We start from the raw sequence: 19208 nt of genomic DNA, 5'->3' as shown, positions 1-19208 counted from the left end.
AACTTTAGAGAGGCTGAAGTTTTTAACAGGAGGGAGACTTTAATTTTTAATCTAAAATAATAAAATATGCAAAAAGAAGTTAACTTTCACCATCTTGTATTTTTTTTTTTTTAAACAGTCTACTGCTAAATGATGGATGGGTGCTCTAGAGTTTTCTAAAAGAAAAATCACCTTTCCACATGTCACTGCCTTCAGAAATAATTAAATGTAATTGAAAAGCACCAATTTAACCGTTTGGAATTCATTCTCTCGCAAGTTTGTCAACCGGCCTTGGTGGTGTGATGGTTAAGCCATCAAACATGAGGCTGGTAGGTACAGGGTTCGCAGCCTAGTACCGGTTCCCACCCAGAGTGAGTTTTAACGACTCGGTGGGTAGGTGTAAAACCACTACACCCTCTTCTCTCTCATTAACCACTAACAACTAACACACTGTCCTGGACAGACAGCCAAGATAGTTGAGGTATGTGCCCAGGACAACGTGCTTGAACCTTAATTGGATATAAGCATCAAAACAAGTAAAAAGAGAGAGAGTGTCTTCTCTTTTCATTTTATTACTACTCCATGCAGAGTATGGTCCTAGTCGATTAATCTACCAAGGTCACGCTTAGATTATCCAGAGGCAATTAAATGCATTCAACACTTTGATACACAGTGGAGTTGAACTGAATGGGTACTAGAATCCGTGAAACTGAAAATTGCTTCTTGCTGCATCTTGTTACAGTTGTTTAAAAAATAACATTTAAATTTTTTTTTATAGAATTTACAGTGACCGCTTAACATGGCCATTTAGCGAATTGGAATCCAGTTTAGGTAACGGCTTGGTGTCTAGGACAGGTGGCCGCTTATTACAAGTGCATCTACATTAATAATCCGCTAGGACAGGTTTTTCTGTATTATATATTAAATGTTATCATTTCGACACCTTTTTTGTATGTTGAATTTATTCATTATAACAAACCCTACGTGAAACTAGTTAATTACTGCCTGCATTTTTTTCACGTCGAAGGTCTGCTGCTCCAAACGAATATTCCAGTGGAGCATGACCCAACCTCCCTAAAACAATTTGCTTGCCATATTCTAGATCCCCACCCTTGTACAATTTCCAGCACATTCGCCTGACAAGAGAATTAAAGTTATACGCTTCAACAGTCAGTAGCATGTTTAGGCCTACTTTTAGTGCCAGACACGGGTGTGAGCCTGTCGCATGATTGTGGCAAAATTTCAGACAACACTTAATTAGAATCTATGAATAGGTGTTCGTCAAGTTCTTCCCCATCCATCCGTGATTGTGTACGTTGCAAGTGGTCACTATTTTTTTAAAAAGATGACACAGATTTCACCGGACAGTGACTGGCATGGTGAAGTCAATTTGATCAAAGCGAATTTTTGGCCAACTTGAGCGTACGCCCTGCTAGATCACATTGCATGGGCGTACATAGGATTTTGAAAAGGGGGTTCCAAAATAGATTGCAGAGATATTGAGCATATATTTCTATGTTGAGTTTTGAAAAGGGGGGTTCCAAAATAGATTGCAGAGATATTGGGCATATATTTCTATGTTGAGTAAATATAATAATGTCCGATATCAATGTCCGATATATTAAATTATAAAAAAAGCGATTTCGGGGGGGGGGGGGGGGTGTTCGGTCGAACCCATCGGACACCCCCCCACCCACCCCCCCACCCCCATGCATTGGTTTATTAATCATCAGTTATTGGATGTCAAACATTTGGTAAATTTTTACATAATAGTCTTAGAGGAAACCTGTTACATGTTTACGCATTAGTAGCAAGGGATCTTTCACATGCACTTTCCCATGGACAGGACAGCACATACCACAGCCTTGGACATAGCAGTCGTGGTGCACTGGTTGGGACGAGGGAAGAAAGCCAACCAGAGTACTGGCCTGGTGCTAATAAGCTTTCAGTCTAGACTCGAGACCCATTAAGAGTCCGAGACAGTAATATCAATACAACGCCATACAAACTGTATGGGGGTGATGTCATTAGAGATTGAGTCTGGACTTTAAAAATTTAACAAGCACGGGACCTGGTCGACTGAGGTGGCTCTATCCTGTGAAGCAAGCACCTCAAGTGAGCGCTCTACCGAATGGGCTAGATTCTAAGCACAGTGCAATCCATGATAAGATTTAACAGTTTTTTGCACCACACCCACATCCACACTCGTTGCCCGTTGTCCAACAAATCTGACTGTATTGAAAACCATGCGAACAGAACCGTCCACCTGTGCTCCCACTCATTTACAGTCGAATTTGACGGACATTGGACAGTGCAGATGCAAAAACAAAAACCCAGATAAATTTGATCACAGCCTTGAATCGGCTGCTTGATGTTTTCTAACTTAACATGGTTTAAAGAGCTCTTCTCAACGTATTGCGTCAGTTCATACTGGTGACATGCCAGGATCAGGGCGGGTTAATAACTCCCTATCCAATTTTTCTTTTTAATTTTAAAAAAGTATTTTTCGAATGAGCATGATCATAACCAGTCAAAACCCTCCCTATGGCTTCTAGATTATGGTAGCCCCACTCCCATGGCTAGTGATATTCAGTGTTGAGCTAGTAAGTAACTACAGTTGCCACGCCCGATGGCTAGTGAAAAAAAAGTCAAATGCTGCAGTTAAGTCTATTTTGTAAATATGTATATACTGCCCCCACCACCATCACCAAGTGTTAGTGTTCTTAAGCTCTATATTTCCCTCTTATGGGGAAATATCTGATTAGTACTATTAATTAGTAAAATTATATTAACTTAGAAGTAAAGTAGAGCTTGTGAATGTTTAATCGTGGCTAGTAACATTTTTAAATCAATGATTCCATGGCTAGTGGATTTTATAAAAATTCTAGAAGCCCCGACACTTTCCTGCATGCCTCACTGGATGTTTTATATATCATATCTTAGCTGTTTAACCTCACATATTCCTGTCTGGATATAAAGAAATCGTAATACGATACCATTTTGATAATTGTTATTTTCGTTGATTTAATTAATATGTCAATTATTATTGCAGCAGACTAATCCCTGCGTCGTAGTACAACCAAACAACTTGGGTTCGCCAAATATTTATGTTATTAAATAACACAAAAAATTAAAAAATTATATGATAGATTCATCTGCTATCCATGTTCATCATACTCGAATTGCGATAGTCAAAGCTCTTTGCCTTCGACAGAGGAACATTCTGTCTGTTCCGTTTCCCTAGCTGCTGTCCTTTCAAACGCTGTGGTCTCGAATTGCGAACATTCATCAAAGTGTCATTGCTGTTGTAACGAATCTGCTGCTGCTGCTGCTGCTGCTGCTGCAAATGTTCGTCGATGTTGACCGATTTCTCGCCGTTTACTTCAGGGTGGTCTGGCATCTCGAAACAGCGATCCCAATTCTGGTCCTGCGTCAAAGATGGTTCCTGTGATGTCGCCCCGTTTCGACTCAGGGCCTCCAACTCGGTCGTCAGTTTGGTGATCTCCGAGTCCTTCCAGGCGAGTTTCTTGTTCAGATGTTCCACCTCCACCCGAATCGTGGCCAGCATGTTGGTCACGTACCGGTTGTCCAGACTGATGCCGTCGGTGACGCTCTGGTGCCGCCCCGACGCCGGCTTCCCCTTCAGCGAATCCTGCATCTTTTCCACTTCTTTCACGAAGCGAACCCTCTGCTTCGCTTCCCTCTCAACATGCGTCCTCACCACCTCCAATATGTTATCCGTGTCGTCGTATGGACCGCCCTGCCAGAGCAGGTGCAGTATTTTCTTCCTCTCGTCCACTGCGACGGTGTTTTCACGATCTCTGATATTTCGCAAGACTTCGCTCAGATTGTTTTTCAAGGTGGACACTTTCACGTGGTCCGGATCGCTGTCGTGGCTGCATGGCGTGTCGTCGATGACCTCTCGAATCATCTCGTTCATGCGGACGATATCGCCGTTGAACATGGCGAGTCTCTCGCGCAGCCGCACCACGGTGCTGTTGTTCGCCAGGTTGAAGTTCCTCTGCTTCTCCAGTTCCTGCTTGTGCTCCTGGCGTGTTTGCTGAAGTTGTTTTTCGAGGCTTTTCGCTTCAATGGACAGATACATTATCTTCCCATCTTTACTTTTTATTTCTTGTTCCAGCGCTCGAACCTGAAAGAATACAGAATTGTGTCTATTATTATTGATAAAGTATTAAGTATTGCTGGAACAGCTGTCCTGCAATTATTATTATTGCTAGCTAGCTCGAACGTCCTCTAGCTTTATCGTGTTTTAATCACATATGATACGGTATGAACTGGACAGACAGGCTTTCTGCCAAACAATAATTTGAGGGTGCATAATAAAAGATTTTAAAAACCGGATTATTCCCCTACTAGGTGGTTAGGGTTTGATATCGTTTGAAATTGGACTCTGCATTAATTTGTTGTAACTTTGGTAAATTTTAAACAGCATGTATTCGTTTATTTTTAAGATTTTAGGGTACGTAATTTTACCCTTCGTACCATCTGGCAGAAACCCTGACAAGTCCCAATGAACACTCAGCTATTTCACGCCGTCTACGCCCCCATTTTGTAGGTCTACTCATCAGCTGAGGAAGTCGGGACCGTAGCGGCCACATGGGCAAGGTCCCATTCTGAAACAACGTATACATGTATTAACAAGGCTCGACATTCATTGTGTGGACTGGGAAGCAATCGTTGCTTTTGAAATATTTTAAACTGAAAGCAAATGTTAGAAATTGAGAAGCAGTTTGAAAAATTAGTCTCCTTATGACTCACATTGTAACGTGTTTAACTAGGAAAGCATGAGATAAAAACGGATAAAAGCTTACAGGCCCGTAGCCAGGATTTTGAGGGGGTGGGGGTGGGGGTGGGGGTGGAGTCGTTAAGGCTTATGGTGAGGTACGGGGGCATATTGAAAAAAAAAGTCAGGGGGGGGGGGGGGGGGGGGGGGCGATTGACCCCACATTGGCTACGGGCCTGTTATGACTTATTATCACTTTCGAAACTTAGGAATTCTGAATATATCTGGTATACTCTCAAATATAAGATAGAAAGCAAAAACGTTTTGTTGAACTTATTATCAGGAAGCACACTGTGCAATTTGAGCGGCGTTGGCTGCCTGCTGCTTGTCAATTTTAAGCCTTGTATTAATCGAATTATTTTCATGTGGGCATTCGAAACTGAAACCTTTTTCTGAAGGTCGTCTATGGTGGTCCGGAGTTGTCCTTCTTGTCGGATATCTTCTGACCGCGCATACAACGATTCAATTCTTCGAGAAGAAGAGTTCACCCACGAGAATTGCAGACTCTTTACTCGAACCTGAAATTACAAGGGCGGCACAATATAAAAAAAATAGTGGTACGGCTCGAGGTTGCCAAACTCTCTTTTCAAATTCATCTGTGAAGGCCATTTTCACAAATACAACAAATATACTGAACACCATTGAAAACGCACCAGAGATAATACACTTATATTTTGGTATATTAATGCACTATAATTATTTGGCTATTCGTTTTTTTTTAACGTAAGGGGTTTATCTGTTTAAACTAACAACAGACGCTGACATCAAAGTTCATAGGATTTTATTCAGTAATGAAAACTAGAGTGACTATCAAAAACGAAAAGTCAGTCATTTGTGTGGCCACCTCTAGCATTCACACACGCTAAGCAGCGTCGACGCATGGACAGAATCAGCCTCTGGATGAGGTTCTGGGGTAACCTCTGCCATTCATCTTGGAGTGCCTGCTCAAGATGCCGAACGTTGTGAAACTGACGTTGGTGGAGACGTCGTCCCATCTCATCCCACAAATGCTCGATTGGAGAAAGGTCAGGGGATAGTGCAGGCCATTCCAGGACAGGGATGTTTGCATTAGCTAAAAACTGCATGGTTAATCTCGCAGTGTGCGCTCTTGCGTTGTCCTGTTGAAAGGTGTGCAGTTCTGGGTGAGCAGCACACTGGGGTGCGACAATTCTTCTCAAGACGTTATCGATGTAATACTGGGCTGTCATCCTTCCATGGCAGACATGTAAAGGTGTTCTATGGTGATAACCGATTCCGCCCCAAATAATAACACTTCCGCCTCCCCATCGGTCAGTTTGGACAACGCACTCATCTTGATATCGTTCTCCACGACGACGCCAAACACGTAGTCGTCCATCAGCATGTCTAAGATGAAATCGAGATTCGTCAGAAAACAAGACACCTTCCCACTGCCGTCTATTCAAGTATCGATGACGATTACACCAGTTTAAACGTACATGTCTGTAACGTTGAGTAAGAATTGGCCCAACGTAGGGGCGTCTAGCGTGCAATCCTGCTGCAAGTAAGCGGCGTCGTACAGTGTTTGCGCTAACTGGACCACGTCTCCCTTGAATCGTAGGTGCTGTGCGGGCAGCTGGTTGTGTGCGATCACGTAAATGTGTGCGGATGATGTTTTGATGTTGTAACCCTCTGTTGGCCAGGTCGTGGTCGTTTGTCGAGATCGTCCCAGTTTGTTGTAAACGACTAAACAGTCTCGATATTGTTGAGTGATGACATCTAAGACGTTGTGCTATAGCGCGATGTGATAATCCAGCATCTAGCCCGAGTACTCTGACTGTAAGAGCTAGACGGACATTTGGACATAAATACATTCTCATTACAGTCAGTCAGACCGGCCTCGGTGGCGTCGTGGCAGGCCATCGGTCTACAGGCTGGTAGGTACTGGGTTCGGATCCCAGTCGAGGCATGGAATTTTTAATCCAGATACCGACTCCAAACCCTGAGTGAGTGCTCTGCAAGGCTCAATGGGTAGGTGTAAACCACTTGCACCGACCAGTGATCCATAACTGGTTCAACAAAGGCCATGGTTTGTGCTATCCTGCCTGTGGGAAGCGCAAATAAAAGATCCCTTGCTGCCTGTCGTAAAAGAGTAGCCTATGTGGCGACAGCGGGTTTCCTCTAAAAACATCTGTGTGGTCCTTAACCATATGTCTGACGCTATATAACCGTAAATAAAATGTGTTAAGTGCATCGTTAAATAAAACACTTCTTTCTTTCATTACAGTCAGAGACCAAGCTATGTATTTTTTTGGCAATTGCTGACAACCAAAAAGTTGTCAAAGATTTCCGCTCTATTACCACAACAATCCTATGTTTGACGTGAAATACCTCTACATCGATGATTTTCGAGTTAATTGATTAAAAGAAATTCAGATATTAATCACTAATACACACACTACAGAAAGAAACCCGACAGCACCCACATTCAGCTAAGCTTCGGCAAACTCCGGACAGCAGAATTCTAAGTTCGCCGACCTATATCGTGACGTTGCGTCACATGATCGCCCTCTCAGCCATTCCGTCTTCCAGAGGCCGTCTCAAAATGACAAGTGCCCGACAATCACAAAAACCCCCAGAAGTTTGTTTTGTGTAACGACACCACTAGAGCACATTGATTCATTAATCATCGGCTATTGGATGTCAAATATTTGGTAATTTTATCAGTGTTAGAGAGGAAACCCGCTACATTTTATCATTAGTAGCAAGTGATCTTTTATAGGCCTACCGGCCTCGGTGGCGTCGTGGTAGGCCATCGGTCTACAGGCTGATAGGTACTGGGTTCGGATCCCAGTCGAGGCATGGGATTTTTAATCCAGATACCGACTCCAAACCCTGAGTGAGTGCTCCGCAAGGCTCAATGGGTAGGTGTAAACCACTTGCACCGACCAGTGATCCATAACTGGTTCAACAAAGGCCATGGTTTGTGCTATCCTGCCTGTGGGAAGCGCAAATAAAAGATCCCTTGCTGCTAATCGGAAGAGTAGCCCATGTAGTGGCGACAGCGGGTTTCCTCTCAAAATCTGTGTGGTCCTTAACCATATGTCTGACGCCATATAACTGTAAATAAAATGTGTTGAGTGCGTCGTTAAATAAAACATTTCTTTCGTTTTTCTTTATAGGCCTATGCACTATCCCACAGACAGGATAGCACATACCACGGTCTTTGATATGCCAGAGTGGTACACATGCCAAACAGGCATACGACTCGTAGATCAAATACTTTTTTCACCTTGAGAAAACGTGAATGTAATATTGTTTCTCTCTCTCTCTCTCTCTCTCTCTCTCTCTCTCTCTCTCTCTCTCTCTCTCTCTCTCTCTCTCTCTCTCTCTCTCTCTCTCTCTCTCTCTCTCTCTCTCTCTCTCTCTCTCTCTGTCTGTGTGTGTGTGTGTGTGTGTACTCTGTCGCTTTGGTGATTGTCCCCAGCCCAGTGGTAAAGCGCTCACTTGATGCGTTTTCGGTCTGGGATCGATCCCCGTCGGTGGGTCCATTGCGCTATTTCTCGCTTCACCCAGTGCACCACGACTGGTATATCAAAGGCCGTGGTATGTGCTATCCTGTCTGTGGGATGGTGCATATAAAATATCACTTGCTACTAATGATAAAAAATGTAGAGGGTTTCCTCTCTAACAGTGATTGTCGGGCACTTGTCGTTTTGAGATGGCCCCTGGAAGACGGAATGGCTGAGTGGGCGATCATGTGACGCATCGTCACGATATAGATCTGCGAACTTAGAATTCTGCTGTCCGGAGTTTGCCGAAGCTTAGCTGAATGTGGGTGCTGTCGGGTTTCTTTCTGTAGTGTGAGTATTAGTGATTAATATCTGAATTTGTTTTAATCAATCAACTCGAAAATGATCGATGTAAAGGTATTTCACATCAAACATAGGATTGTTGTGATATTAGAGCGGAAATCTTTGACAACTTTTTGGTTGTCGGCGATTGCCAAAAAAATACATAGCTTGGTCTCTGACTGTAATGAGAGCGTATTTATGTCCAAATGTCCGTCTAGCTCTCTTACAGTCAGAGTACTCGGGTTATCCAGCATCATGCATCCCAACTGCTCTTTCGCGTTCTTGTGGTGTCAATACGGGCATTGTAATAACGTTTTGTCATATAAAGGAACAGTACCAAATTACAGTGGCTTTTATAGGCCGTGATCTAAGCTATCACAATTTGCACGCACAGTCACTTGTTGCACGTTATTTTTCAGAAGTGTTGCGTTTTGGTGACTATCTCCAGATTATACGGTTTTATGATTTATCGATAAAGTGCATTGTTGTAAAAGTTCATTATTTTAATTTCCTAATGGTAAATTAATAAGTGTGCATTTTCATTTAAAACGTATAACACTGAATACAATACCATGGTGCGTTTTCAATGGTGTTCAGTATATAACCCACAAACAAACAAAAAGTGGTACGGCACCGTCTGCGAAGCCCCTGAATTATATTACAGTTGATCGTCAAACCACACGCTTGGGTCCCACTGGCGAATAGGGCCTCCATGAGACCAAAAATATTGTGACTCGAGTACCCGAGGTTCGAACATGACCCGGACCCGGACCCGATTACCCGACACTAGATGATCTAACGTGACTAATGTTTTATTTAACGACGCAGTCGACACATTTTATTTACGGTTATATGGCGTCAGATATATGGTTAAGGACCACACAGATATTGAGAGAGGAAACCCGCTGTCGCCACTTCATGGACTACTCTTTTCGATTAGCAGCAAGGGATCTTTTCTATGCACCATCCCACAGACAGGGTAGTACATATCACAGCCTTTGATATACCAGTCGTGGTTCACTGGCTGGAGCGAGAATTAATATAAGTAAATAAATAAAACTTGGAGTATTCAAAATGAAAGGAAATTTTCTTTTTCGTATGTTACCCAATTATGACACCAACAGTTCTTCCAGCAAATAATTAATATAAGTAAATAAATAAAACTTGAAGTATTTTACAATAAAGAACATTTGATAAATATAAATAGTTATTTATATCTATTTTTCAAAATGAAAATAATGTTTCTTTTTCGTAAGTTACGCAATTATGGTGTAAGAGGAATAACTCTTGTTTTACATAGAACAAAATGATAGAAAAGATTGCATCTCCATTATTTGACTTTTTTCTCTTTGTTATGGTATAAAAGGCGTTTAAAGGGACATTCCTGAGTTTGCTGCATTGTAAGATGTTTCGGACTAATAAAATATTTATACGATTCAACTTACATATTAAATATATTTTCTTGTTTAGAATATCAGTGTCTATATATTCAATGTGTTTCTGGTCGTCTCAATATGTGTAAGAAGCCCAAACTGTAATTTGTCTTCAAATAATTTCGTATGTACGAAAAAATAATATTTTAGGAAATAAAACGAAATTTCACCAGGTACAAATATTAGAACGATCAGAAACACATTTAAAATACAGTCAATAATATTTGATGCAATAAAATATAGTTGATATGTAATTACAATCGTTAAAATGTGCAAGGGGTGTGCAAGGGTGACATGTGCCAACCCCCACACTTTTCTTGATCCAGTAGCAGCAGCAGCAATGATTTATAGATATATATTTATATAAGTGTGTGTGTGTGACCCCCTCCCCTTTTGACACCTACTAATAGCTTGAAAAGATTCAATCATATTTAATATTTCATGAAATGAAAGTTATTCAGGGATTTTTATATTTTTGCTTTCGGTACTTTATAAACACATTAAAGTATTATGTATAAATCCAATTACCACCTGTGTAACCTTCACCTTCAAATAGAAGAAAATTGCAACAAAATACAATTTTGGTTTTTCTCTATTCATAACCAGGTGGACCTAAAAGATTCTTTATCACGTATATATATATATATATATATATATATATATATATATGGAATATATTGTATAGTGGTTGCAGTCGATATCTCTCCCCATATATATAGATTATTATACGATGTACTGATTTTACGAAACGAGTGTCAGGATTATTGTATTGCCCGAACGACAGCGAGGGTAATACATGAATCCTGACACGAGTACGACTTACACGTGAGTGTAATAATTTCTTTATTATCCATATTATTATTATTGTTGTTTTCTTTATGAATAACAAGACCCAACTCAAAATGTTTGAGCCACAACTAGAAGGAGAGGACGAAATGACGTCATATTTTAAATGCACAGTCTGGGCTAGGACTGGAGAAGCAACGTCATGTTATGACGTCGCTTCCCAAAATTACTTGTTATTACACGTGTGCTTCGTATGATTATTATTAACTCGGTTATGTTGAACCATATGGATAATAAATATATATATATCAATCACAACACACACACACACACACACAACACATAGTACAAAACATTTCGATATTTAGATGTCCAGAAATGCATTGTTTATAGAGATATTCATATTCTAAGCATATGAGAGAGAGAGAGAGAGAGAGAGAGAGAGAGAGAGAGAGAGAGAGAGAGAGAGAGAGAGAGAGAGAGAGAGAGAGAGAGAGAGAGAGAGAGAGAGAGAGAGAGAGAGAGAGAGAGAGAGAGAGCGAGAGAAAGAGAGAGCGAGAGAGAGAGAATGCACACGAACGTCCCTAAATCCATTTCTGAACATACGATTATCAACAATTTGATTTTCACCCTAAAACAAAAATGCGATTGTATATAGCGATTGTATATAGCGATTTTGTTTTTGAGGTGAACTCTAATCCACGAACACCTACAATGTATATGATGAAATCCACACTGTTATTTATGCTAAACTGTGTTCGACAGGTAGTACTAAACCAAATAACTTCTGGCTGGGTCAAAGTTCGAGGTGCACCCCAACTTTTGATAGAGAAGTGAACACCACAAGTCCTGTGATTGGTTATAAATGTGAGTGTGTTGGTTGTAAAAAGTAATAGTTTCATCTGGGTAAAAAAACATATGCAATTTTATTTCATCTAGTACCAATGTGTCAAGTAGCCTTGTGCTTGAAACACGTATGGGGTACCTGTAAAAAAAAAGTACTCTAATTTTGTGCGGAACTAGGGTAGTCACAGAGGCTACCCGTTATCTCAGAAACGAGCAGCTTGACCCCCATGTTTTTCTGATTCACTTTAAGTGTGAGGGGTGGTAGTATTTATATCCGTGGCGTTTATGTCGATTGATACGTTGCAGGTAGGAGTTTTAGCCACATATGTTACTATTGTCATCTATGGGATTTGATTTGGTAATATACACCCTATAGCACATATTCAGTGCATAATAAAAAATATTATGATTTTGTCATTTTATTTAATTAAATTATACTGGTTGATTAATTAGCCATCACTCGACCATGCAAGTTCACAATGACCTTGACCTTGACAATAATCTCTGTACATGGCTCTGAATGGAGTTTGAATCAAAGTTAGCACCGAGGAAAATTTGGCTTTGGTCTATAATTCATACTGTAAAGATTTCAATAATTTCTTTTTACATGGTATTTGACTTGCCATATACAACTGCTCTTAAATATGGTATTATATATAGGCAACCTGAACTAAGATTTTAATAGCAATTTATTTTTATATTAAAAATAGCATGTGCCAATAGTGGGTTAATGTCTTTAGTTACCATTAACATAGTTAATTTTTCATGTATGAAATTCTGAAAACTCAAATTTGTAAAGAACTTGATTTTTATTGTCATTTTGAGATATTTATAGGGTGCTAAGGTATATTTTAGACAAATTTGTAGTTTTATGCAAAATTTAAAGTAAATTTGAAGAAAAACTTTACCAAAAACATAATTAAATTTGTTGTCACTATTTTGCCTTCTGTTCTTATTTATACATAACAATAAGGTTGTTAAACATATATTTAGATCTCCAGATCAATTTTTTTTCTTACTAATCACTTAGTTTGCTCTCATGAAGAGCATTTTGAGTTTATACTAAATTCAGAACCAATTATTTTCAGATTTGATTATCTGCCTTGGATTAAGTTGATAATTTATTTTATTGTTAAAGCTGTATTACCTAATGTTACTAGCTAAATGAAATGCTGGATTACAGATTGTAGGAATACATCCAATATACATATTGTATTCATCTGGATTAGAAAATAATGCAAGAAAATAGATGTTCGGATAATTTTGTCATTTAAAAATAGCTTTTTTCAGTAATTAATCAAAAATAAATGTGTGAAAGCTGCATGATAATTCCAGATATCACAACTATTAAAACCTCCAACTACAGTAGGCTAAAAATAAAATATAATCAGGAATATTGGTGGCTGGCAATGGTTTTGATGATTCATTATGAAACTCAGCATGGCCGATGGATTTGAAATTCCCACACCTGGTAACTTGAAGACACCCACACCCAGCATACAGGATTTCCTCCCAACACTAATGTTCAGGACATTAAGACATTACTTCATACAGGTACAGTCATGTTGGTGTTTCCTTCCTCAGACAGTGCATTTTTTTAATACTGATATTTCTTTGATGTGCCTGTTAAGTAGCGCTGATGTACTGATAATAATCCGCCCCTGCCTGGTTTGCTTACAACTGGACATCACATTGTGTCGCAGTTTTAAAATGTATTACCATATAATATACATACACAGTATACACGTAGTTACTTGCTTACTTTACAATCCAAATATTGGAGAAATCTCTTCTTGACGTCTTGCGGAATTCTCTCAAATATTGTAGGAAACTTGGTGAATAATCCTTCAGAGAGATTGCTGTTGTTTGTTTCTGACAGAAAAAAAAGAAGAAGCAAAAACTGTTACAAAACAACCCCAAAAAGCAAAAGTAATAAAAGGCATAACCAATGTTATAAATTGTATATGTTTATATTCCTCCCATGCTAAGACCCGAGTGTTAATAAATTGTATATGTTTATATTCCTCCCATGCTAAGACCCGAGTGTTAATAAATTGTATATGTTTATATTCCTCCCATGCTAAGACCCGAGTGTTAATAAATTGTATATGTTTATATTCCTCCCATGCTAAGACCCGAGTGTTAATAAACTGTATATGTTTATATTCCTCCCATGCTAAGACCCGAGTGTTAATAAATTGTATATGTTTATATTCCTCCCATGCTAAGACCCGAGTGTTACTAAATTGTATATGTTTATATTCCTCCCATGCTAAGACCCGAGTGTTACTAAACTGTATATGTTTATATTCCTCCCATGCTAAGACCCGAGTGTTAATAAACTATATATGTTTATATTCCTCCCATGCTAAGACCTGAGTGTTAATAAATTGTATATGTTTATATTCCTCCCATGCTAAGACCCGAGTGTTATAAATTGTATATGTTTATATTCCTCCCATGCTAAGACCCGAGTGTTATAAATTATTGTCTTCTTGACAGTGTTTTAACATTAATTGGGAATATGCATGTCAATAGAAATCAATTAACATGGATCAGCGAACTGAGAGATGCAAGTTAGCAAGACCAGCGTATGAGAAGTATCCCTGGCTGCGTTAAAATTACGTAGTGGACAAGTGTGATGACAGCAGGTTTCCTCTCTGTCTCTTTCGACCAACTGGTATATCAAAGGCCATGGTATGTGCTATCCTGTCTGTGGGATGGTGCATATAAAAGATCCCTTGCTACTAATGGAAAAATGTAGCGGGTTTCATCTCTATGACTGTCAAAATGACCATATTATGTTTGACATTCAATCGCCGATGATTAATAAATCAATGTGCTCCAGTGGTGTCGTTAAACAAAACAAACTTCTTCTTCTCTCGACCAAGTGTCGATATAATCATAATCATGATAGACATCATTTCATTTTCATTTATCATTATTTCCGTGCTCATATTTAATGGGAGGTTCAAGCACGCTGTCCTGGACTCACACCTTGGCTATCTGGACTCTGTCCAGGACAGTGGATCAGTGGTTAGTTATTATAGTGGTTATTAGTGAGAGAAGTCGCTTTAGTGGCTTTACAGGTTGCCGGTACCGGCAGTTGAACCCAGTAGCTACCAGCCTTAAGACCGATGGCTTAACCACTACACCACGCCGGTGATAGGCACGAAATAGCCATCGTTTAAAAATGCGCTGAAGTGTCGTTATAGAGACTATCCTGAGTTTGTACCCATTTTAAAATGTTTGGGGCAAAAATAAAATAGTTTTACAGGATATGTGTGTGTATGTGGGGGGGGGGGGGGGATGTCTTGCTAGTGGACTGGACTGGACTGATTGTTTAACATGCACATTCAGAGCAAGCTGTTGTAGCGCACGCCTGTCCTGGGCACAGGTACTGACCTCAGCCGGCCCCGCTGTCCAGGACAGGAAAGGTGTAGGGGGGGGGGGGGGTAGGAGGGACCGCCTGCACTGTCAGGTGCAAGGGTGCACCAGCAGTCCGACCGTGGTTGGTAATAGGTGGGGGGTGTCTTGCTAGGAAGGAAGGAAGGATTGTTTAACATGCACATTCAGAGCAAGCTGTTGTAACGCACGCCTGTCTTGGGCACAGACACCGACCTCGGCCGGTTTTTCTGTCCAGGACAGGAAAGGTGGGCGGGGGGGGGGGGTAGGATGGAGGACCGCCTGCGCTATCCGGTGCAAGGGAGGCGGGGGTGGTAAGATGCTATTGAATTTGGATTGAGCCAAAGAGAAAGGGTGCGCATTTTTAATGAAGGAATTTAGGTGCAATTTGGAACGGTCGGTCTAATAGGAAAGGGGGGGGGGGGGGGGGCTACGAATAGGTTTGTCTTGCTAGGCCTGGTACTTCCTTTAAATAAACGTTTCTTTACCGTCATCCCAGAGCAGATCGGCGAGGAAGCAATGCCCCGTGTCGAGGAGGACATTCCTGAACCGCCTGTATGCGTGCGACGCTCTCAACTGGAGCGCATTTAGCAGACGATTGTTCTTGTCTTCCCGCGTCTGGCCTTCCTGAAAAGAACAATAATTTTAATCGTACTCGTATTAACGTGTGTAGTAGGCCTGACCGGTCTCGGTGACGCAGTGGTTAAATCATCGGACTACAGACAGGTAGGTACAGGGTTCGCAGCCCGGCACCGACTCTAACCCACAGCGAGCTCTTAGGGGCTCAATGGGTAGGTGTAAGGCCACTGCACCCTCTTCTCTCTCACTAACCATTAACAGTTAACAACTAACCCACTGTACAGGACAGACAGCCCAGATAGCTGCTCAAGGTGTGTGCCCAGGATAGCGTGTTTGAACCTTAATTGGATATAAGCACGAAAATAAGTTGAAATAAAACCAAGTGGCCAAGCGCTCACAAACTAATTACTAGTAACTGGTACCATCGTGTTTTATTATATCACGTTCATCTAACGTTAGGTGCAAAATCCAGTCTAGCGAGCGACCGAGATTGCTAGTTCCCCATAACATACTGTCTAGTATTATGTGACGTCACGGGTCACAGTGAAATGCAGTTTTAGTGAATATGACAACTTTTAGTACCTAAAAAATTTGTTTTGTTTAACGACACCACTAGAACACATTGCTTTATTAATCATGGTTAAACATTTGGTAGTTTTGACATATAATCTTAGAAAACCCCGTTATTTTGTTTCTGTTAGTAGCTAGGGATCTCATATATGCACCATCCCACTGAAAGAGTAGTACACACCACGGCCTTTGATACACCAGTCATGGTGCAATGGCTGGATAATCATAAAGCAGATGATTTATTTTGGTGCAGGTGCTCATTGAAATCAAGAATTTGGGTCAGGGAATGAATGGACAAAACAAAACTCCCAAAATACATTTGACTGATATCATATGTCTTTGTAACACTAAGTTAAATCCAACACACAGTACTAACCCTGGGTTAGATAGCGCATGCTATAGCGATAGTAGTGGTCAAACAACAGCGGCCCAGAAACGGTAGTTTGACCACTACTACTAGCGATGCTGGGAAACCTTTTTTACACATCCACTGGTGAGAACATCATTCGTTATTTTGGATAACACATACTTATTAACACATGCACGTGTGTTAACAATTTCAAGACACTCGACTGGTTTCTCCTAAGTGATGACTAGGTCACCAATGCCATACATCCAATGAAAAAACCCAGCACGATCGAAATCGATTACACTGTGACGTATATATTTAACCTGACAATCATTTGTCTGTGACGCGTAAGTTCAAGGGCGGCGAATAACGCTTAGTCGAAAAAGATGTTAAAATTTGCTTAAAACCGGTTTTTGAGGATATGTAAGAAATAGGATAATACATTCGTGTCTGTTAGATACCATTTGTCTTACAACTCGTTGTTTAAAAACTTATCAAACTCGCTTTCGCTCGTTAGATTTGAAAACAACTCGTTGTAATATAAATGGTATCTAACGGCCACTCGTGTATTATTATCTATATCTTATCTTATATATTATTTAGAGACTGTTCTGAATTTGCAGCTATTGTCACATTTTCCTAACTAAGCTTACATATTAATTAAGTTTTTTTTTTTTAGACTACCAGTGTATATCTAGATTTCTATTTTTTAAAACCAATTTTTCTTAGACGTAGGCCTTTAAGTATTGTAAATGTATGTAGTTACACGCGTGTAAGACTTAAACAGTTTGTAAATTCGGCACAATATATTTATTCAGAGAAGTAAAACGAAATGTTTTATTTAACAACGCACTCAACACATTTTATTTACGGTTATATGGCGTCAGTCTTATGGTTGAGGACCACACAGATAATGAGAGAGGAAATCCGCTGTCGCTACTTCATGGGCTACTCTTTTCGATTAGCAGCAATGGATCTTTTATATGCACCACCCCAAAGACAGGATAGTACATACCACGGCCTTTGTTACACCAGTTGTGGAGCACTAGCTGGAACGAGAAATATCTCAATGGGTCCACCGACGGGGATCGATCTTAGACCGACCGTGCATCAAACGAACGCTTTACCACTGGGCTACGTCCTGCCCGCAGAAGCAAAACGAGTTTTGAGCTACAACAAGCATTAGGATCACTAAAACGATTACGCAGACACTGATGTTCTAAACAAGAAGAGGGCGGGACGTAGCCCAGTAGTACAGTACACGCCTGATGCGCGACCGTTCTAGGATCGATCCCCATCGGTGGGCCCATTGAGATATTACTCGTTCCAACCGGTGCACCACGACTGGTATATCAAAGGCCGTGGTATGTGCTATCCTGTCTGTGGGATGGTGCATATAAAAGACCTTACTACTAATGGAAAAATGTAGCGGGTTTCCTCTCTATGACTGTCAAATGACCATATGTCTGAGATCCAATAGCCGATGATTAATAAATCAATGTGCTCTAGTGGTGTCGTTAAACAAAACAAACTTCTTCTTTTTTCAAAACAAGAAACTATGTTTATTATTTAATTTTAGTTGTTTAAAGGTATTTATTAGCGGTTAACACGCGGCAGTGGCTACTCTGGACAATCCCTTTAACGAAACCCACGCATGTGGATTATACAATACGGTTAACCTTAGATAACTACGGGTTTCCCAAAATCCAGCTATAATCGGCCCAATGAAATTCCCAGAATTTCGTTTCGTGTGCCTAAGAATACATCAACAGTGTTGTTGAATGGTCGATATGTACTAGGCTTTCCCATACTTCTATTTTTAACCATGACCCTGGGTTTTACCATGGCTGGATTGTGCAATTGTCCGCGTTCCGCGAACGCCGCACAACGTTCAGCTGACGGCGCATGACAGCAAACCACACAAAACCAGAGAACACAGGACTGTTCACGTTAATACACGACAACGTCGACTACGTTTTTCACGCTCAAGTCTTATTTGAACAGAATAAAACTACACAAGATGGACGCACAAGGAAAGATCCAAATGAAGAACCCAAACCGCTGGAGAATGGCCATACCGACAGCAGAGTCGATAATTCTCAGGGATTTAGAAGTGTTTGCCAGTCTCCCAACAGATATTCTGACTCACATAGAAACCCCAGTCTCAGGAATTCCCGTTACTGGAATTCACTGGAGGAATTTTGGCGATGTAAAAATGCGAGCCGGAAATGTCAGCAGCAGATTTGACGATAACTCGAACTTGAAGGTTTGTTTTTTTGACAACCCAGAAGCCAAGGATATGAACACCATGGAAATGTTACCTTCGTTCTATAAAGGTAGACACAATGACAGTGATGCAATGTTCACAAACAATAACGGATCGCATGCACAAGACAATGGATTTTATGCAGACGACATTGGATTGTGTTTAGACTACAGTGGATTGTATGGAGACTATAATGGATTATATGCAGACGACAGAGAATTAAGTGCAGACGACAGTGGATTGTATGCAGACGACAGTGGATTGTATGCAGACGACAGTGGATTGTACGAAGACGATGACAATGTACTGTGTACAGATGACCGTAACAAACTGTGTGATGACAGTAATCTATTTTTATATGATGATCCTGGACTGTGTT

General features: G+C 40.6%; 1 protein-coding gene across 3 annotated transcripts in view; it reads right to left on the bottom strand.

The window, feature by feature from the left end:
- Positions 1–3071: 3071 nt before the first annotated feature.
- Positions 3072–19208, bottom strand: part of LOC121369009 (A-kinase anchor protein 9-like) — a 42439-nt gene continuing 26302 nt past the window's right edge. For all 3 annotated transcript variants that reach the window (XM_041493802.1, XM_041493803.1, XM_041493805.1), the window contains exons 3-6: positions 15554–15692; positions 13423–13532; positions 5170–5301; positions 3072–4129 (exon numbers count right to left, since the gene is read on the bottom strand). In XM_041493802.1, the coding sequence (XP_041349736.1) occupies positions 3131–4129; positions 5170–5301; positions 13423–13532; positions 15554–15692 (1380 nt within the window). In that variant the 3' untranslated portion in view covers positions 3072–3130. The remainder of the gene's footprint in view (positions 4130–5169; positions 5302–13422; positions 13533–15553; positions 15693–19208) is intronic.

Source organism: Gigantopelta aegis, chromosome 3, assembly GCF_016097555.1.
Source record: "Gigantopelta aegis isolate Gae_Host chromosome 3, Gae_host_genome, whole genome shotgun sequence".
Classification (NCBI taxonomy): domain Eukaryota; kingdom Metazoa; phylum Mollusca; class Gastropoda; order Neomphalida; family Peltospiridae; genus Gigantopelta; species Gigantopelta aegis.
Note: the sequence above shows the minus strand (reverse complement) of the source record. Positions and strands in the feature narration are given on the sequence as shown.